General features: G+C 42.3%; 2 protein-coding genes across 5 annotated transcripts in view; one reads left to right on the forward strand and one right to left on the reverse strand.

Annotated features, from left to right (window-relative positions):
• The window catches only part of wdr93 (WD repeat domain 93), a 58987-nt gene extending 57718 nt beyond the window's left edge, over positions 1–1269 (reverse strand). Inside the window, exon 1 of one of the 3 annotated variants that reach the window (XM_059639344.1) lies at positions 401–1268. The gene's annotated coding sequence lies outside the window, so the exon portion shown is untranslated. Of the gene's footprint in view, positions 1–400 lie in introns of all 3 variants that reach the window. The other 2 variants (XM_059639343.1, XM_048562740.2) reach the window with 2 other exon arrangements.
• Positions 805–27010, forward strand: pex11a (peroxisomal biogenesis factor 11 alpha). 2 transcript variants are annotated; one of them, XM_048562743.2, is made up of 5 exons: positions 805–918; positions 1105–1290; positions 10740–10855; positions 17142–17264; positions 23395–27010. In XM_048562743.2, the coding sequence occupies exons 2-5, from the start codon at positions 1235–1237 to the stop codon at positions 23970–23972; spliced, it is 873 nt and encodes a 290-aa protein (XP_048418700.2). In that variant the 5' UTR covers positions 805–918; positions 1105–1234; the 3' UTR covers positions 23973–27010. The 2 variants fall into 2 exon arrangements, with proteins under 2 accessions (XP_048418700.2, XP_048418703.2); XM_048562746.2 differs by lacking the exon at positions 17142–17264.

Below are 27010 nucleotides of genomic sequence, written 5' to 3' on the forward strand. Positions count from 1 at the left end.
ATACTGACACTTCAGACCAGAATTATATGGAGCCACACGGACTGCAAAGGTCATGAATAATGGCAAAAAATACCCGATTCTGGGATTTCTGCCCTCGTTTCCAATGCCTCAACCTTCAATGGCACTGGATAAGCATGCAAGTACTGAGTCCACATTCTGAAATCCTACAATTTCCAAATGCAGTGAGATGGAGTAGGATGCGAGGAGGCCCACGTAAGCATAAACATTGGTAGAGACCTCTGGAGTAAACTAATCCGATATAATGTAATCAGCAATGGAACATCACTCTTCTGCAAAACTGAACTGACATCCACAATCCTTCCAAAGTCTCCTTCACCTGGGTGACATCAGCATATCAACCGACATCCTGAAGCATACTATTGTGTAGACTAAAACTTACAACTTTCTAAACTCAAAGCTACTGATTCAGAGCAGTTTCGACGTTTGCTTCGAGTGGAGCCACGAGATGAGTAAGGAAAATGAAGGCGATAAAACAATTGAGGAGAAAATTCTGTAAGAAACTTGCACAAAAGAAAAATTTTAAAAAAGAAGATAAACAAAGAAAGCAAGACGACTTCGAAGTGCTGACTGAAACTTCTCCAAGGCTGAAGGAAAAGTGTGTTGATGCTGCTGGGTCACCGGTTGCTAGGATACCAGAACCGGAAGTACGGTCCGTCCTTTGAAAGTGTCCGCCGGGTGTTCGCTTGAATTGGGCGCAAAGGAAGGAACATGTCTTTAAAATTATTTGAGTCACTTTGTATCTAAGTAACTATAATCTGTCGAGATTATAATGTAATTCACTTTTAAAATGGTAAATCAAATCCTCGTGTGCAGCACTGTAATATGTTAACATTTTAAATTCGACAAGGACAAGTTTCCCTGTCGCTCGCGCAACTTCAAGAGGTGCAGGCTTTCGCAGTGAGTAGATCTTCAGGCCTCAGTCTGAAAAAAAGGAACAGAAACAATTTTATTTAATAACTTAAATCTATGTGACTATAGTCCGAGGCAACAGTGCTCTGTGATGTGAAATTTTCACCATTTGTTACTTCTTTAATTTTTATTTATTGCGCCTCTCCTCTCTTTGCACTCCCTGCTTTTTTGCAGTGTGAGCCTCTGGCTGCTGTGGGGAAGTTATTCAGTTTTATGAGTCGTTCCCACTGGGTTCAAAGGTTCTCTTTCACAATTAATCCCAGCTCCAAAAAACTCAGCTCCTTGTTGTCTACCATTCATCGCCATGGATTCTTTTGTGAAATTCACTTCCCTCAGTCAAGGCAGGGAGAGAATCTTCAGGTAAGATTTCTGTCATGGAGCATTTACACTTTATATTTTAACATCACCTCAGAGAATCTATTTTTACTCCCCTTTCTGATAGTACAAGTGTTGTATCTTCATTTACTAGCTAAGGTTTTTTTTTGTCCAGCTGCACAGCTTTAATTATGATATCTGTGCTTGATGTTCTAAACTTGCTTCACAGTTGAAAGATTTTACTATGTTGTAACATAAGTAAATATAATTTATGCTCTGCCTTTTATTATGATGGTGTACCCCTTGAGGCCTGTCTGAAAGGTTTCAGCCCTCTATGTTTAATTTCATTATCCCAAAAGTTGTATTCTTTGTAGCTTAGTGCATGCATTTTAAATGTGCTTTTGCATGCTGTTTTACTTCTTCATGCTGTAATTGTTCAAAGACATTTAGATGCAATTAATCGGATTGATCTGCTTACGCTACTCGTAAATTGAGAATCTGTTTAAATTTTGGAGGTTAAACTATTGATTGACTGAGATGCTACATGTGTTTCAGAATGTTTGGTGTTTCAGTCTTTTGCTGTTATTTTATAGTACAAGTCCATCCTCAGTGCTAAATGAGAATGCACAGACACTAGTCTTGCGCTGGAAATCCACAGTAGGAAATCCATACAAATCAAATGAGGAAGGTAGTTTTTTTTAAAAAAGTGTGGTATGTGCCATTGTTTACTTGGAAACTCTCTTTTTGAGGGCTCCCAGCCATGCAGTACCCCTCTTACTGCAACTTAAACTTTAGTGATTAATGAACATCTTTATGCTTAAACCAAACATTAATATTTTAATTGATGTAAAAGCCTTCAGCTTATTGCACATCCAGGGGGAATTTCTACACTATTGAAGTATACAAAGTCCAAGCAGGTAGGAAGCATGAAATAAAAATGCAGTGTAAGTTGATCAAATCTGTCCGTACCCTTGCTAATTTAGAATTAAGCTCGCCCAATCTGATTTTAATATCTATGTCTAGCAGACTAGTCCCTACAAATCACTTGCTTCCTCCTGTTACTATCAGTCCCTCGGTAAGGGTCCCCAATCTGTTACATTCCCAGGTGAGGAGGAATAAACTGACGCCTCGCCTTTATTTAACTCCTCCCTTAGTTGAGGTATTTTTAATCAAGATGTTATTACATACCTCTGGGGCTATGTTAGGAATCCTGCAGTGAGTAACTTTTATCCTTCCTTCCCAAAGCCTGTCAACCATTTATATGTCATAAGTCAGGAGTGTGATGGAAAATTCTCCACTTGCCTGGATAAAAACTTGACACCATCCAGGACAAAGCATGCGTGATTGCCTCCCCGCCACTCCTTCAAGCACTCATTCTGTGAAGCAGTAATGCATTCTATCTACAAAGTGCAATACAGAAGTTCACCGAAACTCCAAGACAGAACTTCTAAATCCAAGATTACTTCCACGTCTAAGGACAAGGGCAGCAGAACACTACCACCTGCAGTTTCCCCACCAAGACACTCAATGTCCAGACTTGGAAATATATTGCAGTTCCTTCAGTGCCACAGGGTCAGAATCCTGGAATTGACTCCTTCTCTGCATTGTGGATCTATACATAAAATGGACTGCAGTGCTTAAAGAAGCTACTCATAATCACATACCCAAGGGCAACCAGGGATACACATCCCATGAATGAATTTTTAAAAGTTACCTCTGAACCACCCTCACCCCGTGTACATTTTACAGATAGGTGTATTTCTAATACAATGCAGGCTGAGGCTATAATTTGAGCAGTAATTAAGATGTTTCAATCTCCTGTGAAAAGTGTGAATGAGTATGAACAGGTGAAGTATAATTAGAGGATAATGGATAATTGAATTTAATTCCATCTCTACTCAAATGATATACATTATAACCAATTTTTTATAGACCTGTTTTATATTTTAGTACATGGTGATGTAAAATTTTGACCAACTGCTTCTATTAAATTTCATAACAACATTAATCATGGCAACTGTCTTTATAGAGCTGAATGCTAAATTGCCTGTCCCAGCCTCCAGCTGAAGGTACCACAGCTTAATGAATGACAGGTGGCGGGTGTTGTTACAACATGACAATTTTAGAGAAGCATTTTCTATTAAAATATGGATCTGCAAATTTACAGCCAGATTCAGTAATTTAAGAATAGAAGGTATAATTGCATAAATTGTGACTACACACTCTGGTCCAATATTCCCCGTACTCTAATTCTGTTTAAGTTGAAGTCTGCATTTGTTCTTGACTTTTTATGTGCAGTGCCAAAGGAGTTGGATTAGTATTACTAATATTGATGAAGTAATAAAAACTTTAGCAATTTGAAAAGCAGAGTTAATTAGAGTACATGATTTATTGAGCTCTTTGCCTGAGGAGCTCAGAGATGTAAAATTGTAACACTGAGATAAAATATTATAAGTCAGCTTGATTCTCCACCAATGTCAGCTTCCATTATAGATGTGAATTTCAGCAGTTAGAAAAACATCACGGGAAATGTACCTTCATGTTTTATGTGTGATATTTGCTTTTTATCTTCCCAGTTGCTAATAAAAGTCTTGGTGGGATTTTTTATTTTCACCATTGTGTAAATGCAGAAAATAAATAGAAACGCCACAGCTTTCTAAGTAAAGGCTAGTTGGGAGTGATAATTTCATAAAACTTAAAGAATCAGTAAACACACCGGGGCTGAAGGAGGAAACATTTTGGAGTACTTGGAAAGCAAACCATGACCTACACTGTTGCCCTCTTTAACTTGGCAATTTTTGCAAAATATGGAAATTCAAATTTGTCATGTAATGCTGTACTTCACTGGCTGCATTATCAAGACATTAAATCAAATAAATATTGTGATTAAAGGAATAGTTCAGAAGTTGGAAATTCTGTAGCAAGCAATTCGCCTCCTGTCTCCCAAATGTTTGTCCACTGCCGCAAGGTACAAGACAGGAATGTGATGCAATACTCTTTAATCACTTGGAAGTGTGCAGTTCCAATGAAATTCGACAAGCTTGAAAACATCCAGGACAAAGTAGCCTTTGATAGGCACCCTATTCACTATCTTCATCATTCACTCCTGTCACCACAGATGCAGAGTGAAATTGATGTATGCCGTTTTCAAGATGCACTGTAATAGGACTCAAATACATCAGGCAGCTTGTCTCCCAAATCCTCAAAATGACAGTGTATTCTCAATTGGTATGGTTACAACTCAATTGTGCTTTTTTTTAAGAAGAGCGAAAGAGTAAAACCAGGGAGTTACGGATCAGTTAGCTTAACATCTGTAGTGGGAAATGCTTGGAGTCTATAATCAAAGATGGGGTAACTGAGCAGGATTTAAATTTTCAATTATCAGGGAGCGGCAGCATGGATTGATGATAGGTAGGCCACGTCTGACAAACCTCGGAGTTCTTTGACGAGATGACTAAGGTAGAGGACAGGGGAATGTCTATGGATATTGTTTATGAGCTCCTAGAAGGCACATGATAATTCCCACAAAATAATTTGTTAACTAAGGTTGAAACTTGTGGAATTGAAGAGAAACTACTGACATGGTGATGTGCTTTAGCTGTATGATGTGGGAGCTGGCTGATCCCATTGTGAATGGCAGCGACCACATCTGCAGCAAGTGTTGGTTGCTGGAAGAACTCCAGATCAGAGTAAATGATCTGGAATCTGAGCTTCAAACTCTGCGGCACATCCGGGAGGGGGAGAGTTACCTGGACACTTTGTTTCAGGAGGCAGTCACACCCGGTAGATTAAATAACCCAAATTCAGAAAGTGTTCAGGGACAAGGTGTGACTGTAAGTGAGGCAGGTAGGGGGATTCCGAGTTCAGGAGTGCAGGAGCCTCAGCCCTTGACCTTGAGCAACAGGTATGAGATTCTTGCTCCCTGTACGGTTGAGGTAAAGGACTGTGGACAGGATGAGTCAGCTGACCATGGCTCTGTGGCGCAGAAGATCATTCAAGAGGGGGGAGCAAAAAGACAGGTAGTTGTTATAGGGGATTCTATAATTAGAGGGACAGATAGTATCCTATGCAAGCCGGATCGGGAGTCCCGCATGGTGTGTTGCCTGCCTGGTGCCAGGGTGCGGGACATCTCTGACAGGGTTGAAAGGATATTGGAGCGGGAGAGGGAGGATCCAGTTGTTGCAGTCCACGTTGGGACTAACAATGTAGGCAAAGCTAGGGTAGAGGACCTGTTCAGGGATTATGAAGCACTAGGAAAGAAATTGAAGTACAGGTCCTCGAGGGTCATAATCTCTGGATTACTGCCCGAGCCACGTGCCAATTGGCATAGGGAAAAGAAAGTTAGGGAAGTAAACACATGGCTAAGGGATTGGTTGGGAAAGAGGGATTCCATTTCATGGGGCATTGGCATCAGCTTTGGAACCGGGGGGATCTGTACCATTGGGATGGCCTCCACCTGAACTGATCTGGAACCAGTGTTCTAGCGAAAAGGATAAATAGGGTGGTCAGTAGGACTTTAAACTAGTGAGTCAGGGGGAAGGAAAAGTGAAAGAGACAGGGAGTATGGAGTTAAATGGAAAGATAAGCAACAGGATAGCATGTGTACAGGTGGATTTAAGCTCGAGGCAGACTAGGAATACAGCAAAAAGGAAGGATAACTTAAGACATCTTGGGATTTCCAACCTCTCTAATAATGATTAGAAAGCTAGCGTTAAGACACTTTATCTAAATGCTCGTAGTATTCGCAACAAAGTAGATGAATTAACAGCACAAATCCTCTTGTATGATTTATGATGTAGTAGGCATCACAGAGACATGATTGCAGGGAGCTCAGAACTGGCAGTTAAACATCCAAGGATTCACAACATATCGAAAAGACAGGGAGGTGGGCAGAGGGGGTGGGGTTGCCTTGTTAGTTGAGAATGGAATTAAATCTACGGCACTAAATGACATAGGGTCAGAAGATGTGGAGTCTGTGTGGGTGGAATTGAGGAACCACAAAGGGGAAAAAAATCTATAATGGGAGTTATGTACAGACCTCCTAACAGTGATCAGGACCAGAGGCGTAAGATGCACCCAGAAATAAATAGGGCATGTCAGAAAGGCAAGGTCACGGTGATCATGGGGGACTTCAATATGCAGGTGGATTGGGTGAATAATGTTGCTGGTGGATCCAAAGAAAGAGAATTCATGGAATGTTTGCAGGATGGCTTTTTGCAACAGCTTGTGATGGAGCCCACAAGGGAGCGGGCTATTCTGGACTTAGTGCTATGTAATGAGCCAGACTTTATAAAAGACCTTAAAGTAAGGGAACACTTAGGAGGCAGCGATCATAATATGGTAGAGTTCAGTCTGCAGTTTGAAAGAGAGAAGGCAAAATCGGATGTAATGGTGTTACAGTTAAATAAAGATACTTACAGGGGCATGAGAGAGGAATTGACGAAAATCGACTGGAAGCAGAGCTTAGCGGGGAAGACAGTAGACCAACAATGGCGGCAGTTTATGGATGTAATTGAAGACACAGTACAGAGGTACCAAAGAAAAGAAAGATTATCCGGGGTGGGATTAGACAGCCATGGCTGACAAAGGAAGCCAGGAAATATATCAAAGAAAAAGAGGCAGCCTATAAAGTGGACAAGAGCACTGGGAAATCAGAAGATTGGGAAGGCTACAAAAACAGACAGAGGATAACAAAGAGAGCAATAAGGAAGGAGGAGATCATATATGAAGGTAGGCGAGCTAGTAATATTAGAAATGATAGTAAAAGCTTCTTTCAATACTTAAGAAACAAACGAGAAGCAAAAGTAGATATTGGGCCGCTCCAAATTGATGCTGGAAGGCTAGTGATGGGAGATAAGAAATAGCTGAAGAACTTAATAAGTACTTTGCGTCAGTCTTCACAGTAGAAGACATGATTAGTATGCTAACAATTAGGGAGAGCCAGGGGGCAGAGTTGAGTACGGTAGGCATTACAAAAGAGAAAGTGCTAGAAAAGCTAAAGGGTCTAAAAATTGATAAATCTCCTGGCCCCGATGGGCTACATCCTAACGTTCTGAGGGAGGTGGCTGAGGAAATAGCGGAGGCTTTGGTCATGATCTTTCAAAAGTCACTGGAGTCAGGGAAAGTCCCAGTTGATTGCAAAATTGCAGTTGTAACTCCCTTGTGTAAGAAAGGATCAAGGCAAAAGATGGAAAATTATAGGCCCATTAGCCTAACCTCAGTGGTTGGTAAAATTCTAGAATCGATTGTCAAGGATGAGATTTCTAAATTCCTGGAAGTGCAGGGTCAGATTAAAACAAGTCAGCACGGTTTTAGTAAGGGGAGGTTGTGCCTGACAAACCTGTTAGAGTTCTTTGAAGAGGTAACAAGTATGTTAGACCAGGGAAACCCAGTAAATGTTATCTATCTAGACTTCCAAAAGGCCTTTGATACAGTGCCTCACGGGAGGCTGCTGAGTAAGGTGAGGGCCCATGGTGTTCGAGGTGAGCTACTGGCTTGGATTGAGGATTGGCTGTCTGACAGAAGGCAGAGAGTTGGGATAAAAGGCTCTTTTTCGGAATGGCAACCGGTGACGAGCAGTGTCCCGCAGGGTTCAGTGTTGGGGCCGCAGCTGTTCACCTTGTATATTAATGATCTGGATGAAGGGACTGGGGGCATTCTGGCGAAGTTTGCCGATGATACGAAGATAGGTGGGGAAGCTGCAGAAAGATTTAGACAGTTTAGGAGAGTGGTCCAGGAAATGGCTGATGAAATTCAATGTGAGTAAATGTGAGGTTTTGCACTTTGGGGGAAAAAGAATACAGGCGTGGACTATTTTCTAAACGGTGAGAAAATTTGCAAATCAGAAGTGCAAAGGGATCTGGGAGTGTTGGTCCAGGATTCTCTCAAGGTTAACTTGCAGGTAGAGTCCATAATTAAGAAAGTGAATGTAATGTTGTCGTTTATCTCAAGAGGGTTGGAATATAAAAGCAGCGACGTGCTTCTGTGGCTTTATAAGGCTCTAGTTAGGCCCCATTTAGCATAATGTGTCCAACTTTGGGCCCCACACCTCAGGAAGGACATACCAGCCCTGGAGCGTGTCCAGCAGAGATTCACACGGATGATCCCTGGAATGGTAGGTTTAGCATATGATGAAAGGCTAAGGATCCTGGGATTGTACTCATTAGAGTTTAGAAGGTTGAGGGGAGATCTAATAGAAACTTACAAGATAATGTATGGCTTAGAAGGGGTGGACGCTAGGAAGTTGTTTCCATTAGGCGGGGAGACTAGGACCCGTGGGCACAGCCTTAGAATTAGAGGGGATAAATTTAAAATGGAAATGAGACGACATGTCTTCAGCTAGAGAGTGGTGGGCTTGTGAATTCATTGCCACAGAGTGCAGTGGAGGCCGGGACGTTGGATGCCTTCAAGGCAGAGATCGACAAATTCTTGATCTCAAATGGAATCAAGGGCTACGGGGAGAGTGCAGGGAAGTGGTGTTGAAATGCCCATCAGCCATGATTTAAATGGCGGAGTGGACTTGATGGGCCGAATGGCCTGCCTTCCACTCCTATGTCTTATGGTCTTATGGCTGGGAAACTGATTGAGTGGTAGGCACAGAAAGTAGGGATAGTGGATTGCTACCCAAATTGGCACGCTTTGACCAGTGCTTTCCCACCAGAACCTGTGTTAGGGCCTCATTATTCACATTTATATTTTGCTGACTTCATCTTGACAGTCATATTTTTAAATTTGCTGACAACACAAAGTTAGGTAGAAGTGCGGATAGACAACAATATCCCTTCTGGAATTTTATGTTATTATCCACAGTAAATGAATGGGCAAAACTGTGACAGAATTCAATGTAAGCAAGTGTAAGTTTACCCATTTTGGATTGAAAAAGAAAAGATGAAGGTATTTTCTAGATAGTTTGAAGTTACATACAGTGATTGTCCGAAGAGACTTGGGATTCGGGTGCATAGATCTTTAACATATGAGCAAGTGCAGAAAAAAAATCAAGGAAGCTAATGGAATGCTGGTCTTTATATCTAGAGGACTGGAATACAAAAGTGGAGAAATTATGCTGCAATTGTACAAAACACTGGTTAGACCTAATGTGCTATGAGTAGATCCGCATACCCAACCATAGGAGGACTATATATTTGACTTGGAGGGAGTACAATTCAGATTTACAAGAATGATAACCTAACCCATGGAAGTCCAGGTATGAGGAGAGATTATACATATGAGGCCTGGAATTCTCATGAATTTAAAAGGTTAAGGCTGAACTGATCAAAGTCTTCGAAAAATTAACAAGAAAAAACAGGGTAGACAATAAGAAATTATTTCCTCTGACTGGGGATTCTAAACCACGGAGCATAGTCTGAGAATTAGGGCTAGACCGTTTAGAGGAACGGAAGCACTTCTACACACAAAGGGTGGTAGAGGTTTAGAAATCTCCTAAAAACAGCAGTGTTTACAGGATCAGTAGTTAATTCTAAATCTGAGATTGATAATATCTTTGTTTAACAGCAAAATTAAGAGATATGGGCCAAAGGCAAGTTTACGGAGTTACGCCACAGATCAGCCATGATCTCATTGAATGGCGGAACACGCTTACTTCTGTCCTTATGACCACTCTGAGAAAGGCCACCCCAATAAGTAAAAATGACAGAATTGACGAGGAACTGCTACTTCGGTCACAGGCAGGTTCTGTCTTTCTTTGGATGCTGATAGGTTCTCGGATCCCCTCTGCTTTCAGTTATGTTACAGGTCTGGATATGCACCAAAGGGTCATAGTCTCCTTGTTCATTACACATTATTTCAAAAACAGCTCCATTGAACCCCAGAGATAATCAGATGTGACTAGAGAAATGTGGAAGTTTACAGTGCAGGAGGAATCAATTTAGCTTATTGTGACTGTGGTTTGCTTTTGCCATTGCAATCCTAAAATTAATTCCACTGCTCTGCTCACCTTCGGGCCTATATCTTCTTCAGTTTTAAAATCTTTTATCTACTTTACTCTCCTTACAAGGTTGACTATCTGCTTCAGTTTATTCCTATCACAAAGTTTCTGTGCTCTGATAAGTCTCTGTAAAGACCTCTCTTCTCACTCCCCTAAAAGAGAGTCTTTTGAGTTGGTGGCTTTGTAGAACAGTGGCAATTACAAAATTCTCATTAATGATTCCTACTAAACATTCATTGCCTAAAAGGTGAAGATGGATCAAGTGCCTCTTCGTAAATCCTGCGACAGTTGTGGAGATGGAGTCGTTATTTGCTATTGCTTCGCCTCAAGAATCTGGATTTGTATCCACCCCAATAGAATCCCAATATCTGTTCTGTTGCAGGGATAGTGTGCGAAAACACAGTATAACAGATCTTGAATCAGTTTAGAATAGAACTATCATTTTTTTTGATGCAACGCATTTAAGGACAATGCATTTGCTAAACTTTAATAGTGATCACTGCATGTAGCAGAAAATAAGCTCTGTGCTTCTTGCATTTTTTTCTTTCAGAACCACTCAGTATGCATGCATGTTACTTAATTATCTAATTCACAAGAATGATACCAACAAGGAGCTGGTTTCAAAGCTCAAACAGTTGGAATCTAATATGAGTTCAGGACGCAAGTGTAAGTATATTACCAATTCTGGAGGTGGGAGGGATATAAAGCAGCACTTTCATATTCTTGTTTAATGACCAATAAGGTGAAATTGCACTGCGAGGTTTCTATAAGGACATTAACAAGTTGGTATAAAATGTTTTCTTGTGTTCAATTAATGCATTAATGAATCTCTCTGATGTGAATGCATTCTTTACCCTTAAATATTCACTCACTTCACCACCCACACATGGTGGCAGCAGCATGTACCATGCAAGATGTGCTGCAGCAAAGCGCGAAGATCCTTTGACAGCATCTTCCAAACCTGCAACCTCTATTCCCTAGAAGGACAAAGTTAGCAGATGCATGGGAGCTGCACCCCCTGCAAGTTCCCCTGTAAGCTAATCACAATCTTTACTTGGAGCTATATCATCTTTTGTTGACTGTCACTAAGTCAAGACCCTGGCACTCACTTTCTAACAGCATAGTGGGTGTTCCTATATCCCAAGGATTACAACAGTTCAAAAAGAGGAAATGGTAGCATGGTGGTAATGTTACTAGACTAGCAATCTGCTGAACAGGCTAATATTCTGTGGAAGGGTCACTGGATCTAAAACATTAACTCTGATTTCTCGTCACAGATGCTGCCAGATCTGCTGAGCTTTTCCAGCAACTTTTGTTTTTGTTGTTAATGTTTTGGAGAATGGATTAATATCCCACGAGGGAAGTTGGTGAAATTTCAAATCAGTACAGAATAAAAAAAGCCAGTCTAGGCAACCCAGTGCTGATTGTCATAATACCTATTCATTGCAGTTTAGGAAAGGAAATCTTCCGTCCTTACTTGGCTTGGGCAGCCAATGGTACTGTGGGACTTTGGTGACTTTACCCTTCTCATTGCCTTTACATGTGACTCTACAGACCCACAGCAATGTCGTTGACTCTTGACTGTTCTCTGGGACAATTGGGGATGAGCGATAAATGCTGGTCCAGCTACTAACATCCTGATCTGATGAACAATTTCTTTTTTAAAAAAAAGATGGCAGCTTCTCAAGGGCTTTTAGGGAGCAGTATTAAATTCTTGCCTTGCTTACAAAGCCCACATCTCATGAACAGTGTTCCCTGTAATTTTCTTTCCAGCTGCGGGGAAGTGACCTCTGGAACTGAGCTACTGTACTGCAATTGGCATGCAGATTCTGATTGCCGTGTGCAGGACATTGGAACAGCTATGTGCATGCACAGCCAGATGACTTGGAGAGACAGCTGCAATAAACAAATAAAACAATGTTACTAAGAGTGCTAAGACAGTTTTGATAATATAGGGTTAAAAACCAAAGAACTGCGAATTCTGTAACTCGAGAACAAAAACAAAGTTGCTGGAAAAGCTCAGCAAGTCTGGCAGCATCTGTGAAGGAACAAACAGAATTAACATTTCGGGTCCGGTGACCCTTCCTCTGAACGGAGGAAAATTTAAGAGCACAGAAGCTGTGAGACAGGAATAAACTGAAGCAGATAGTTAACCTCGTAACGAGAGTAAAGTAGATGTATGATTTCAAAACTGGAGAAGATATAAGCCCATGAGGGTGCGCAGAGCAGTGGAATTAGTTTCCTCAGTTCTGAGGAAGGGTCACCAAACCCAAAACGTTAACTCTGTTTTCTCCTTCACAGATGGTGCCAGATCTGCTGAGCTTTTCCAGCAACTTTGTTTCTGTTGTTGATAACACAGAATTCCTCTTCTCTGTCACAATTGGACAATTTCCCCCAGTGTGTATCCTGCACAGCATTGAGACTGGGAACACCTTGGTGATGTTTACATCCTAACCTGGGTCTGTATCGTTACAATATCATTTACTTGACACTTCCCACATCTTCAGGATATTCCAAGGAGTTTTGTACCATTTGCTTTTCAAGAATTACTTCTGAAGTACGGCCCCTGAAATAAAGAGGAGCCTAGTAGCCAATGGGAACCAGGAGATCCTATAAACAGTGAACAGAAAAGATTGCTTGTTGGTTGCAGAAGGTAGTGTCAAGGGATCCTTTTTCATTCACCTGAGAAGAGGTTTCATCTCACCTTATAAATATTCCAGTACTTGAACAGCTGCATTGTTAACTTAGGCAATGAAATAGCATTTCTGCACCTTCGGCAAGTTGAGTCTGAAATCTGCTTGCGATTGCACTTGTTAAGCTTCAAGTTTCCCTTTAAAATTGATTTTCAGATTTGTAAATGTCGCATGTTCCATGAGCCTGCATAATTGACAAAAGGAATATGTGATGTAGGTTTGTAATATATGGCTTTTGCTTATGAACTCAGATCCCAAAACAGAGGGAAAGAAATATACTTTAATTGCCAATTCCATGAAAGTGACTTGCTTGTCTGAGAAAGGATCAGAAAGTTATTTGGAATGATGAACTTGTAGATGGCCTTTCCAAGAAACAATATGAATCAAGCTAAATGCTGAATGTGTACAAAGTTGAGTTTTATGATGTACCGATATGGATGGTCAGGGGCCACTGGCAGGTTGAGTTCAGAAGAAAACTCATAGCAGCAGCCGAGCAGTTTTTAGTTTGTAGATGTATCCAAAAGGTGCTGATAGAAATCTCCAATCCATCAGAACTGGGAAGAAGTCTTAAGCTATTTCAGTAGCAAGTATAGGTAGAAAGAGTCAGGTTAGTAAGAAATAAAAGGGTAAAGATAGGGATGATACTTCATTGGGTTTCACTTTCTGTGAAAGATAACATTGGGAAAAGGAGTGAATCTTTTTTATTGTTCATGATAATATCTTTATAAGTATCTTCTTTACAGTTGTGTTTTTTTTCTAACTTATTTTGTGAAATAAACTTTGCTCTTATACTGATAGACCTGCATGAATATATTCAGTAACTGATCATCATCCTAAACAAATTGGGGAAAAAAAACTTGTCAATCAAACCAGGGTTCACTCTGAGATCTGATGTGTCCAGTATTACAGTTGGCTGGGATCATAACAAGTATAATGTAATTATTCTTATTCTTTTGTTTTTAAAAGTACAGCTGAAAATGGGTTTACCACCGAAGTTCAGCAGTTTTAAGTACCCTGCTATAAATTCACTGAAAAAGGCCTAAAACCAAACTTTTATTTTATTCACACGTAAGATATAGACATTGCTGGGTGTCCGTAATTGCTCTTGAGAAGGTGGTAAGTTGCTTTCTTGAACTGCTGCAATCTTTGGTGTCAGTCCTCCCACATGCTGCTAGAAAGGCAGTTTCAGAATTTTCTGCCAGCAACAAAGGAACAATGATAATTTCCAAGTCAAGATGGTGAGTGGCCTGGGGGAGGAAATTACAAGTTGTGATGCTGCCACGTGTCGGCTACCATCGTCCTTCTAGCTGGTAAAGGTAGTGGATATAGAAGGTGCTGTCTAAGGAGCCTTGGTGAATTGGTGCAGTGGATAGAGTCATAGAGTAAAACGGCATGGAAACAGGCCCTTCGGCCCAAACTGGTCCATGCTGACCATGGTGCCCTCAGATCTTGTAGATAGTGTACACTACTGCTACTAAGCGTTGGTGGTGAAGGCAGTGAATTTTGCGGAAGGTGGTGCCAATAAAGTGGATTCCTTTGACCTGGATGAAGAGAGAGACTTTTTTTTAAAATTTGTTTTCCCCCTTGCAATCTAGGTATTTCTCTGCTGGACTTGCCCACTACAAGCTAGAGTCACCTTGTCAGGAGCCAATCAAATGTTGTGAAACAGTTGTCTCTTAGCTCAGAACTTATCAACTCCATGGTGTCTGTTTTTACTCACTGTTCCAGGAGAATTGCATAATTGCATACAACACACAATGTGCCCCATTAAATGGGGCGGCACAGTGGGTCACTGGTTAGCACTAGTGCCTCACAGCGGCAGGGATCCAGGTTTGATTCCAACCTTGGGTGACTGTCTGCATGGAGTTTACACATTCTCACCGTGTCTGTGTGGGTTTCCACTAAGTGCTCAGGTATCCTCCCACAGTTCAAAGATGTGCGAGCTAGGTGGATTGGCCATGCTAAATTACCCATAGTGTTCAGGGATGTGTAGGTTCAGTGTATTAGCCAAGGGAAATGCAGGAGTACAGGGGTAGGGTAGCGGAAATGAGCCTGGGTTGGATGCTCTTCACAAGGTTAGTGTAGACTTGTTGGGCCAAATGGCTTGTTTTCATGCTCTGGGTCTTCTATATTAAAAAAAAATTAAAATGATAACAGAGAGGTGGCAAAAACTGCAGATGCTGGAGTCAGAGATAACAGTGTGGAGCTGGAGGAACACATCAGGCCAGGCCTTGGGTCTTGATCTGAAACATCAGCTTTACTCGTCCTCTGATGCTGCCTGGTTTGCTGTGTTCCTCCAGCTCCACACTTTTTTAAACTTAAAATGACAGCAGCCTTTTTGCACAGTCTCCTTCGTATTGTTCTTTTTCAGTCCAAAATAAAGGAAAGGAAAAAGATGTGATATTTTCAAATGGTACAATGTTCTGACTGGAGAGGTCAGAGTGAGGGTGGGAGCCAGATGAGCTGAGACAATGAATTAAAACTCAAATCTTAATCTTGTAGCAGTCTGTAAATCTGAGATACTTCTAAATTTGAAGCTTCAGGTCAATATCTTTTACGTTTTTATTTTGTTTGACTTCTGTCATGAGGCTGGAATATTGGGCAATTCAGTTTGTAGTCTAATCTGATGGCAGAACCGAAGGAAAATGGGGTTGAAAATTCACAGGGGGCATGCGAGTGGCGTGAGATATGAAGAGGTGGTCTGAAATGACCTTGTCAATTGTATAAGTTATCAAGTTAGAGGAGCCGCAAGGAAAGTCAAGCGCAGTGTCAATTAAGTATTTCATGGCCTGTTTTGGCCCTCCTAATTCCTTGTTTGAATTCTTTCCTGCTATCTTTGAATTCTTCGAGGGCTGTGTCTGGCTTCAGTTTCCTCAACCTTATTTATGTCTGATATTTGGTTTTTGAATAGGCTGTCAGTTTCTCTCGTCATCCAAAGTTCCCAAAACTTGCCATCCCTACCCTTCATTTTTACAGGAATATGCTGGTCTTGAACTCTGATCAACTGGCCTTTAAAAGATACCCACATGCTAGATGTGGATTTTCTCTCAAACATCCAGCCTCCAGTTTACATTCCCCAGTTTCTGCCTAATATTGAGGTTGGTAACCTTGCACCTAATTTTAGTACTTTCTTCTTCGGACTACCTTATCCTTATCCATAAGTAACTTAAAACTTGTAGAATTATGGTCACTGTTCCTGAAATACTCCCCCACTGAAACTTTGATCACGTAGCTAAGCTTATTCCCCAAATACCACGTCTAGTATAGCCCCTTAACCCGACCTGAAATGTTAACTTGCCTGCTCTTCTGATGCTGCCTGGCCTGCAGTGCTTCTCTGGCCCCACACTGTGTTATCTCTGACTCCATCATCAGCAGTTCTTACGATCTCTGGCCCCTTTTCTAGTATTTTTCCTGTCTATATCTGTATATTATTTGAAAAACTATCCCAGGGCACCTAACATATTCCTCCACTCAAGTCCTTGGTACTAAGGGAGTCCCTGTCAATATAGGGGAAATTAAAATCACCCACCAAACAAATCTTGTTTTTTTACTTTCCATTATTTATCCCATATTTGTTCCTCTATCACCTGATTGTTGGGAAGCCTGTACTACAGTCCCAGTAAAGTGGTTGCACCCTTGCTATTCCTGACCTCTACCCATATGGCCTTGCTGGATGAGCTCCCCAAGTCATCCTCCCTCAGTACAGCAGTGATGTTCTCCCTTATCAGTAACACAAAGCCCCGGTCTCTTTTACATCTCTATCTTGCCTGAAGCATCTAAATCCTGGATCATTAAGCTGCCAGTCTTGCCACCCCCATCTCAACCAGGTCCCTGCAATAGCTACGTCATCATTGTTGTATGTAGTAATCTAATCTCTCGGTTCATCTGCCGAACATGTCACACTCGCATTAAAACACAGTCACTTCTCCACCAGTCCTGCTGTGTACAGTAACATCTCCCTGTTGGTTCTTCCTCTAAGTCAGATGCACCTTGGCCTCTGACTCGTCCATGGCCATTTTACTTGCTGACTTACTGCTCTGGTTCCTGCCCTCCCTGCCACACATTTAAACCCACACAAGTAGGCAATAGCAAACCTCCGAACCAAAATATTGTGCCCTTCCAGATTAGGTGCAACCAGTCTTTCTGGTACAAGTCCCGCCTGCCCTGGAAGGCACTCCAATGATTTACATACCTGAGGCACTCCACCCCACACTAGCATCTTAGCCACATATTTAACTGTACTATCTTTCTAATCCTAGTCTCACTGGCACGTGGCATAGGAAATAATCCCAGGATTACAATCCTAGAGATAACACAGTGTGGAGCTGGAGGAGCACAGTGGACCAAGCAGCGCCAGAGGAGCAGGAAAGTTGACATTTCAGGTCAGGACCCTTCTTCACAAATAGCGGAGGGCAAGGGAACTCAAATAAATAGACAGAGGAGGGATGGGGCTGGGGAAGGTAGGGGGGATGGTGATAAGTGAGTGCAGATAGGCAGGTGGACATTGGCCAGTGAGGTGGGAGGAGCAGATAGGTGGGAGAGATGATGGACAGGTTGTGTCAGGTCACGGAGGGAGGGTTGGCCATGGGATGAGGCTGGGGATGGGGAGATTTTTAATACTGGTATAGTCCACGTTGAGACCATTGGGTTGTAGACTCCGAAGGCAGAATATAAGGTGCTGCTCCTCCAGTTCCCGGATGGTGTCATTGTGACACCTGGAGGAGGCCTGGGATGGCCAAGTCACCCAGGGAGTTGGAGGGTGAGTTGAAATGGTTCGTGACTGGAAGGTCAGTTGTTTGTTGCGAACAGAGTGCAGGTTCTCTACAAAGTGCTCTCCAAGTTTCCGCTTGGCCTCACTGATGTAGAGGAGGCCACATTGGCAGATGTACAGGTGAACCTCTGTCTGATGTGGAAGGTTTTTTGGGTCCTTGGAGGGAGGTGGAGCACTCGCTGCAACTGCAGGGAAAGGTGCTGGGGTTGGTGGGGCTGTTGGAGTGAGGAATGGACAAGGGAGTCATGGAGAGAGCGGTTCTGAGGGAAGGCAGATAGGGGTGGAGAGGAAAATCTGTCTTTGGTCGTGGGGTCAGATTGCAGGTGGCGGAAGTGGCAGAGAATGATGCATTGAATCCAGAGATTAGCGGGGTGTTAAGTGAGGACAAGGGGGATTCTGAAATTTGTTTTTGTTGCGGGGAGGGGATGTGTGGACAAGAGCGTTTTCGACCACTGAAGGGTGGGATGTTGCAGTCCTTGAAATACGAGGACATCTGGGATGTCCGCGAGTGGAACGCCACATCTTGGGAGCAGAAGCGGAGGACCATTCCACTCCTGAAAATCAAGAGGGCTTGTTGGTGGCAGCTATCTGATGCCTTGATTTGCTCATGTGCAGAATTCCAAGTGAAGTATATGATTCATATTGGACTTAATGAAAAGAGATTCAAGCCTGGGCCAACATAGGATTAGATAGACAGCTATTATAATGGGAGGGCTAGGGACTGTGGGATTGAACATACCCAAGGGAAGAAACTAAAGGCAGAATGGGTTCGGAATAGAAAGAGAATGGGGGAACATTTAAGAAAAAGTACTTGTTCTCTTCACTTGTAACTGGCTTGCTGAGCATTTTTGTTGCTTTTACATGTTCATTTATTCAATGTCACTGTACATCATAATCATCAGTGTGTACTTTTATTTATCTTGCTGATAAGCAGGATTGATTCTGGAGGCATTCTTGAGAAGGCCAGTCATCTGAGAGAAATAAATTGACAAGGAGCAGATCTCCAGCCTAGGCTGTGGGACCCAGTCCAAACAGGGCTGTGGTTAAGTCTGATCTATAACTTAACAGCAGCTTGCAGTGTAAAAGCGCCAAGCAACTACATGTGTCCATATTTAGTTTGTTTTTGCTTGTCCTGATGCAAAGAAAAGGTTTTTATTGATTGGAAAAAGAACTTTACAGTTAAAAGCACCTAATCATTCTTTTCATAAGTTATGAAAGCAGTTTTTGAAGCGCTGTCATTGCAATGACTTGGAAAATAAGGAACCAAATATGTGTACAGCAAGATCCCATAAACAGTAAGTGAATGAATGATGTTCTATCCACCTGAATAGGGGGGAAAGGATTCTATTAAATTATGTCCAAAGGATAACTACTTTGATAACGTAGCACTTTTTCATTAATGCACTCTAACATCCGCCTAGATTTTGCCCTCCAGTCTGTAACAAGGCTTGAACCCCCAATTATTATGTTTTAGCAGTGCTACCAAGTGACAGTTATCTATCTTACCTCTATTCTGAAATGAAACTAAAAGGCTGAATCTTAAATTTTTCAGCCAAGTGCAAGTTTATTGGAGAGTTATTTGCTGGAACATCTAGCTGTTTTCTTGCTGTAGCTTACCAAATGCACCTCATTAACGACATCTCCTACCCCAAAGGTGTCCCTCATGTCTGATTCCAGTGCTCACTACTTAATAGATATTCCAGATTTCACTGGGGTGCCTTACATCCATGCCACTTTTGAAAGCCTGTTGTGCACCCAGCAAAATACCGTCAGCCCGGAGCTGTCCTACATGATTGCCGACATTTTCCCTTAACGTGGCAGATAAGGTGAAGGGGAAAATGTGTGCCCATCTTTGCGGGCTGGGACCTGGAATTCTTGCTGGATGACAGTGCACACAGACTTCATCTTCCCCCAGGACTGGCAGTAGAGGCTAAGACAGACCATGCCAGGCAGCTGTGAGGTTGCCATCCACGTTAAAGCAGTCCCTGCCTGCTGAATGAATGGATATCACTGTAGGAAAAGCTCAACAACCTCTACTCTGCCAGCATGAATGCCATCATCTTCTTTCTGATAACTCACTTTTATTCTGTATCGGTTACTGTACCTGCCTCCTCAAGATTTATGTGCTTCATCACAGTCAGTATTGCCTACAACATCTTCCCAAACTTGCTGTCACTTACCCCCAACCTGTAGCACTGTGTTCTCTGTGCTGCCTACTCACTCACTCAAGGCACCTTGCACCAAAACTTAGTTTTGCCACCCACTTTAATTTCCCTTTATCTTGCCTGTTTCTCGTTTCAGGAGATAGAGCCCTTAGTTGAGCAGAAAGAGTCAAGACGGTGGCGTGCTGCCCAGCATTTAGCTCCTTTACACTAATGTGGAGAGGAACCTGACTGTACCTAAGCAGGTCCTGGACTGCCGTGTCTTTGACTTACTATGCTGGGATCCTCTGAGTAAAGACTATGCCTGTTGACTTTACCGAGGCCTGCTGACACACATGACAAGCTTTGTGCCTGTGCTTAATGGCAAGGCAAGACAAGACAGCAGTACTATGTGTCTAGTATCTCTGGCTAAGGGAAAAAGTGTAAAAAGGAAAAGATTATGCATGGCAGGGAATCTGTGAGCATCAATGTAGGGTCGGAGTGAGTGAGTTAGCAAAGAGCTCAGAGATGCAGCCTATTCCAGTCTGTGATCTTCGTGTGTGTCCCCAACCACATTGCAGCATTACAATAAGAGTTGCTGGTGCAGCATTGAAGTACAGAAGTGTCCTGTAAGTGGATGTGCTGGGAGGATTCATAGAGGCTGGCACATGTCGGATGCCAGTGTCGGTGGATATGGAGTGTGTGTGGCTGCTGCCTGTAGAGCATGCCCTGAGATGTTGGTGTCCACTGTCCATCACAGCACATTTGGAGTAAGCAGTGAGTTGAATCTGCCTGGTACACTGTGGTTTCCATTGCCGAGTTTTCTTGACACTGAACTTGTTTGGCGATTTTTGCTAAGACAGAAAGCTGAATATGAATGAAGTGAGTTGGGCTGATGTTTAATAGGCAATAAGTCCCCTTAAATAGCAACCTGCGGCTGCCTAGTTAGAAACTTGCCAAGCAAATTGTGGCAAGCATTAAAATTGATGGAAGATGTTCCTGACATTGAGATCAACTTCAATGCACGCTTTGTGTTCAATTGCATCACATACCTTACCATAGTTATCATTGCGCAGACCCCTATAAGATTCAGGCCGTAGTTTTGGGAGGAAATTCAGTATTCACTTCTAAATATGGAAATCTTCCAAGCAATATTTTAATATGGTAGAAATTATGATTATGCTGTAAATAAATAAGATTGTCATTTCATGTTGACATAGAATAGTAGGCTCCATCTTCTATAGACAATAAAATATGAGGCTGGATGAACACAGCAGGCCCAGCAGCATCTCAGAAGCACAAAAGCTGATGTTTCGGGCCTAGACCCTTCATCAGAGAGGGGGTTGGGGTGAGGGTTCTGGAATAAATAGGGAGAGAGGGGGAGGCGGACCGAAGAAGGAGAGAAAAGAAGATAGGTGGGGAGGGGATAGGTCAGTCCAGGGAAGATTGACAGGTCAAGGAGGTGGGATGAGGTTAGTAGGTAGGAGATGGAGGTGCGGCTTGGGGTGGGAGGAAGGGATGGGTGAGAGGAAGAACAGGTTAGGGAAGCAGAGACAGACTGGTTTTGGGATGCAGTGGGTGGAGGGGAAGAGCTGGGCTGGTTGTGTGGTGCAGTGGGGGGAGGGGACGAACTGGGCTGGTTTTGGGATGCGGTGGGGGAAGGGGAGATTTTGAAGCTGGTGAAGTCCACATTGATACCATTGGGCTGCAGGGTTCCCAAGCGGAATATGAGTTGCTGTTCCTGCAACCTTCGGGTGGCATCATTGTGGCACTGCAGGAGGCCCATGATGGACATGTCATCGAAAGAATGAGAGGGGGAGTGGAAATGGTTTTCTGGGAGGTGCAGTTATTTATTGCGAACCGAGCGGAGGTGTTCTGCAAAGCGGTCCCCAAGCCTCCGCTTGGTTTCCCCAATGTAGAGGAAGCCACACCGGGTACAATGGATGCAGTATACCACATTGGCAGATGTGCAGGTGAACCTCTGCTTAATGTGGAAAGTCATCTTGGGGCCTGGGATAGGGTTGAGGGAGGAGGTGTGGGGGCAGGTGTAGCATTTCCTGCGGTTGCAGGGGAAGGTGCCGGATGTGGTGGGGTCGGGGGGCAGTGTGGAGTGAACAAGGGAGTCACGGAGAGAGTGGTCTCTCCGGAAAGCAGACAAGGGTGGGGATGGAAAAATGTCTTGGGTGGTGGAGTTGGATTGTAGATGGTGGAAGTGTCGGAGGATGATGCGTTGTATCCGGAGGTTGGTGGGGTGGTGTGTGAGAACGAGGGGGATCCTCTTTGGGCGGTTGAGGCGGGGGCGGGGTGTGAGGGATGTGTTGCGGGAAATGCAGGAGACGCGGTCAAGGGCGTTCTTGACAACTGTAGCGGGGGGAAGTTGTGGTCCTTGAAGAACTTGGACATCTGGGATGTGTGGGAGTGGAATGCCTCATCGTGGGAGCAGATGCGGCGGAGGCGGAGGAATTGGGAATAGGGGATGGAATTTTTGCAGGAGGGTGGGTGGGAGGAGGTGTATTCTAGGTAGCTGTGGGAGTCGTTGGCTTGAAATGGACATCAGTTACAAGCTGGTTGCCTGAGATGGAGACTGAGAGGTCCAGGAAGATGAGGGATGTGCTGGAGATGGCCCAGGTGAACTGAAGGTTGCGGTGGAAGGTGTTGGTGAAGTGGATGAACTGTTCGAGCTCCTCTTGGGAGCAAGAGGCGGCGCCGATACAGTCATCAATGTACCGGAGGAAGAGGTGGGGTTTGGGGCCTGTGTAGGTGCGGAAGAGGGACTGTTCCACGTAACCTACAAATAGGCAGGCATAGCTGGGTTCCACGTAACCTACATCTTCTATAAGCAGCATTTGTAATGGTATATTTTCATCTGCGGATTCTGTTAGAAATTTTAATTATAAAATTTGTTCCAGCGTGATTAGAACTGACTTTTCTAAATAGTTGTATGTAGCTAGTTGATAGAGGCTGTTTGTGTATTTGCTTTGATTTTCCATAGTGTCGTTGAGCCACTGTATATGCACAGATGTGCATGCTCTGATAACTCAACATCATTTCCCATGCATGGTGAAGTCGACATTGCTGCGTTAGCCATGGATGACGGGTCAGGGAGGAAAGGCAGAGGCTTTGGCCCCAGTTGTCTTGGAACACAGACCAGGAGGGAGAGTGGAGGCTGATAGAAGCAGGGAGTAGATGACTGCATCAGGATTGGGATGAGGAAGGCCTACACCTGCATGGGATGAGGAAGGCCTACACCTGCGAGGGACGAGTATAAAATTGACTTTTTTTTTCATTTTGTCATTCGTTCTGCAGCACCATCTTTAACCAAACAGCTGATTGCTGTCATGTGAGAATCACATGTTTTCTTTTCTGCTCTTTGTATTCATAGCAACCTCAGCCTTGAATATTAGTTACTACATGAGATGCAGTATCAATGGGTGATTTCCCCCAACATGGAGGTGATATTAGCCTCTGAAAGCTTGGCCAGAAAGAGAGCTTGCTTCTATTTAAATTGCTAGTGCTTCATCCAGAATAATTTAATTATGTTTTAACTGTTGTCAACAGGTAAAAGTTGTTGCAGAATTAAATCTCTCTGCTTTATTTCAGTATTTCGGCTGGGTAACACAGTGGATGCAGTTCAGGCGGCCAGAAGAAATGTTCAGCTTTCGGACCCAATTCTTCGATTTTGCCTTACCGTCATTCCTCTCAGTCGGGCTGTGTACTTCATCTGTGATAATATCCTCTGGATGGGAACAGTGGGACTTGGTGGCATCAACAAGGACAAATGGAACAAGCGGTGCAACCACTACTACCTCTTCTCATTGATTATCAGCCTGAGCAGAGATGTCTATGAGGTTTCCCAGCTCCTGAAAGAAGCAGCAAAGGCTCAAAAGGTCCAACAGTGCAAATCGATAAACCACCTGAAAGCCAATCATTTGCAAAAAGATTTTGTCTGGACATTAAGGGTCAGAGCTGAAGATTTCTTCATGCTGCTTTATCAAAGCCTTAAAAATAATCCTCCTGTATTACTCGACATCATTAAAAACATCTGTGACTTATCCCTACCTTTAGATAAGCTAGGCATTTTCAAAACCAATCCTGGAGTGGTGGGTCTTTGTGGTCTTATTTCATCAGTTCTGTCAATTTTAACTTTAACGCACCCAACATTGAAATTGAGACCATGAACAAACCACCTGCTCTATGAACAAAAATCTTAATTTTTCTATAATTTATTTATCAGAGAATTTCCAGGAAGTTAAATAAATTGCTTTCAGAATGCAGGCTGTGGATTCCAAGAGCAAGCTATCTAATATGGTGTATTTTAATGTTTTGCCCTCAAAATGAGCACTTCAATTGTGTTGAAAAACAAACGTTGCTGGAAAAGCTCCGCTGGTCTGGCAGCATCTGTGAAGAAAAAGTCAGAGTTAACATTTCGGGTCCAGTGACCCTTCCTCAGAACAGTTCCCCACAGATGCTGCCAGACCTGCTGAGCTTTTCCAGCAACTTCTGCTTTTGCTCCTAATTTATGGCATTTGCAGTTCTTTTGGTTTTTAACTTCAGTTGTATTTTCTGGCTGTGCTTCAGAGTGCAAAAGATTAAGATAGTCACTTCTAACATATGCTGAACTTTGAACCTTTTATAAAATTGGCCAGTCTACAAACAGGTCACTTCTGCTCTGACTCTGACATGCTGCTAGATATTAGAGCAAGCTAGAATGCCCCTATCTAGAATTCATGTCCTGACTAGTATGCTAAGACTATAAAACTGCATGTATCTGCCACTCTTAAAACAAAACTTTACACCACCAGCAAGCCTGTCCAAGACAAACATGATTCCTCTGTAACTTTTGAATATTTGTCTCAAGAATACGTAGTGTAAGATTATTTCTACTGGCTGGATAACCACAGATTGTAGGTTAAGGATTATTACTTGAAGAGAAAAGGAGGAAGAAATTTTAGATTCTCTGGAAAATATTCAAGCAGTTGTTGAAACTAATATTGTCTTAGAGGTTTGGAGTAGATATTTGCAGTGGGAAAGGATGTGAACTCCAGTTTATTCCTAGTGCTGGCATAGATACAACAGTACAAGTGTGCTTTTTTTTGGTACTGTCATTTCAATGATTCAGGCCATCTGACCAAACAAAAATGCAAATTGCTGGAAAAGCTCAGCAGACTGGCAGCATCTCTGGAGAGAAATCAGAGTAACCGTTTCAAGTCCAGAACTTCTGAAAAAGTGTCACTGGACCCAAAACATTAATTCAGATTTCAGACCTGCTGTGTTTTTCCAGAAATTTCTGTTTTTGTTTCTGACTTCCAGCATCTGTAGTTCTTTCAGTTTTTCGTCTGAGAAAACAGTTCAGTTATCAAACTGTTAAGTATTTCAAACTGAAATCTGTCTGCAACATCACTTGCTGAAAAGAGTTCTTTTAACTTGTAATGTTGTAGCACCCACATGCTCTATTTGGTGTTGAACTGAATCTTCTTTTACTTTTTTTAAAAATTTTTATTTTGTATTAAACTACTTTGTTCAGTAGGAAATTGTTTCTTCACAGATACTGAGTAAAGGTAGCTCCAGACTCTCCTTTAGTTCATCCATGCTTACATAGCCAACTAAAACATTTTTTCCCCCCCTGGTTCATAAATAAAGAACAGCTGCTTGTTTGTTTTGAAGTTGGTCACAGGCAAGAAATGTGATGAACGTCTGAGCTTTCTCACACACACACACACACACACACACACACACACACACACACATTCTGACATTGACGATGTGGTACTTTCAAATTTCAATTTATTGTGCAATATTTCTGACATAAATTCAGGCTAAAACTTGCAGGACTAAATCTTCTGACTGAAGTCAATCAATAATTGCTTTCTAATTTGTGATTCTCATGATTATTTTTAGCTGTCTCCCTGGATTATTCAGGTAAAAGGTGAGAACCAAGGTCAACTGCTCTCACGGATACAGTCAGTGTTATGTGGATCTTAGAGGGACTGAGGCAGTTTGCTCACTGTTAGTCAGGCTTATTGCATAAAACTTTCTTCTAAGTCCAAAATGTAAAGTTTTGAAACCCACCAAAAGAATTTTATTTTATCTCTAATCCTCGAGGTGCTGTAGCTCTTGGATAAGGGAGTGGTAGTTTCAGAATCTTGTCTTGCTCCAAATCCCCGGGTTCGCTGCAAGTAAAAGTTCACTCTGTGTTCTGTCCTTTCCAGCAATCACTATATTTGTGTTTTTGGCCCTGATTTTTGTTTGACTTTCCTATCATAGTTCCTGTCTTCCCCTGATATCCACATGCCCTTTCCTGCAAGGCTCAAGCGATAGGCTTTTACACTTTTTTGATCCTTGAGTTAAGAGGACATCAAGCCCAGCATATGATTATCCTCAATACTGCCTTGTTTGAGATCCATTTATTTAGCTCAGGTTGAGAATTGAACTTGAGTTTTGTGTGACAGTACAATAATTACACAGTGCACTTAGCCACTGGAATATTGACAAATACCTACTATTAATGCTTCTATTTTAGATGTAACTTATAACCTACATCAGCTCTGCATTCAAGTCAGGATTTATTAGCTAGGGCGCAGTACTGTTTTCAGAGCCTTAGTGTTATACAAATACAGGGTTAGTGTCATGCTGCAACATAACTGCAAGGTAAGATGTATTGGGAGAAATAACATAACTTTTCAATTAGGTCAGTCAGGATAACAATTGAAATATTAAATTAAGTGGCTAGAAAATGACTTGTATATATCTTTTCTGTCAAAAATGGTAAAATCTTTATGAAACGAAACTATATTTAACTTGAGCATTTGAGAGTCTCTTTAATGGAAATGATAGCAACTGAATTTAGAACCATGTTTATTGAATAATTGTTGTTTATTGAAAAATCTATGCAAACCGATGTTACATTTTGAACACTGGATTTAAAAATATGAAGGGAAATTTTGTGATGGGATAATCTTGGCAAGGACATTCGCCTGAAAGGAATGTGGGCTTGAGATGAGAGATGACTTGAAAACACTTGGACTATTTATGCATTTTTGAGCCCTCATCTAGCGAGATTGAACCTTGCAATTTTTCCCTGCAAAATTTTCCTTACTAAATAATGTTTGAGAAATAACTATTTCTGTATCCTAAATTAGGAAACCACTAGTTTTTAGTGACTACTGCAAACCAATGCTGCTATAACCTGAATAATTTTACTGTGGTGTTTTCTGTG

Source organism: Stegostoma tigrinum, chromosome 33 (genome assembly GCF_030684315.1).
Source record: "Stegostoma tigrinum isolate sSteTig4 chromosome 33, sSteTig4.hap1, whole genome shotgun sequence".
Classification (NCBI taxonomy): domain Eukaryota; kingdom Metazoa; phylum Chordata; class Chondrichthyes; order Orectolobiformes; family Stegostomatidae; genus Stegostoma; species Stegostoma tigrinum.

Excerpts from the sequence above, each read along its gene's own strand:
- pex11a (XM_048562743.2), top strand. The coding sequence starts at position 1,235 with ATGGATTCTTTTGTGAAATTCACTTCCCTCAGTCAAGGCAGGGAGAGA. Across the intron at positions 1,291-10,739 it reads GGCAGGGAGAGAATCTTCAG|AACCACTCAGTATGCATGCA; the intron begins GTAAGATTTCTG and ends TTTTTCTTTCAG. Across the intron at positions 17,265-23,394 it reads CAGGAAAGTTGACATTTCAG|TATTTCGGCTGGGTAACACA; the intron begins GTCAGGACCCTT and ends GCTTTATTTCAG.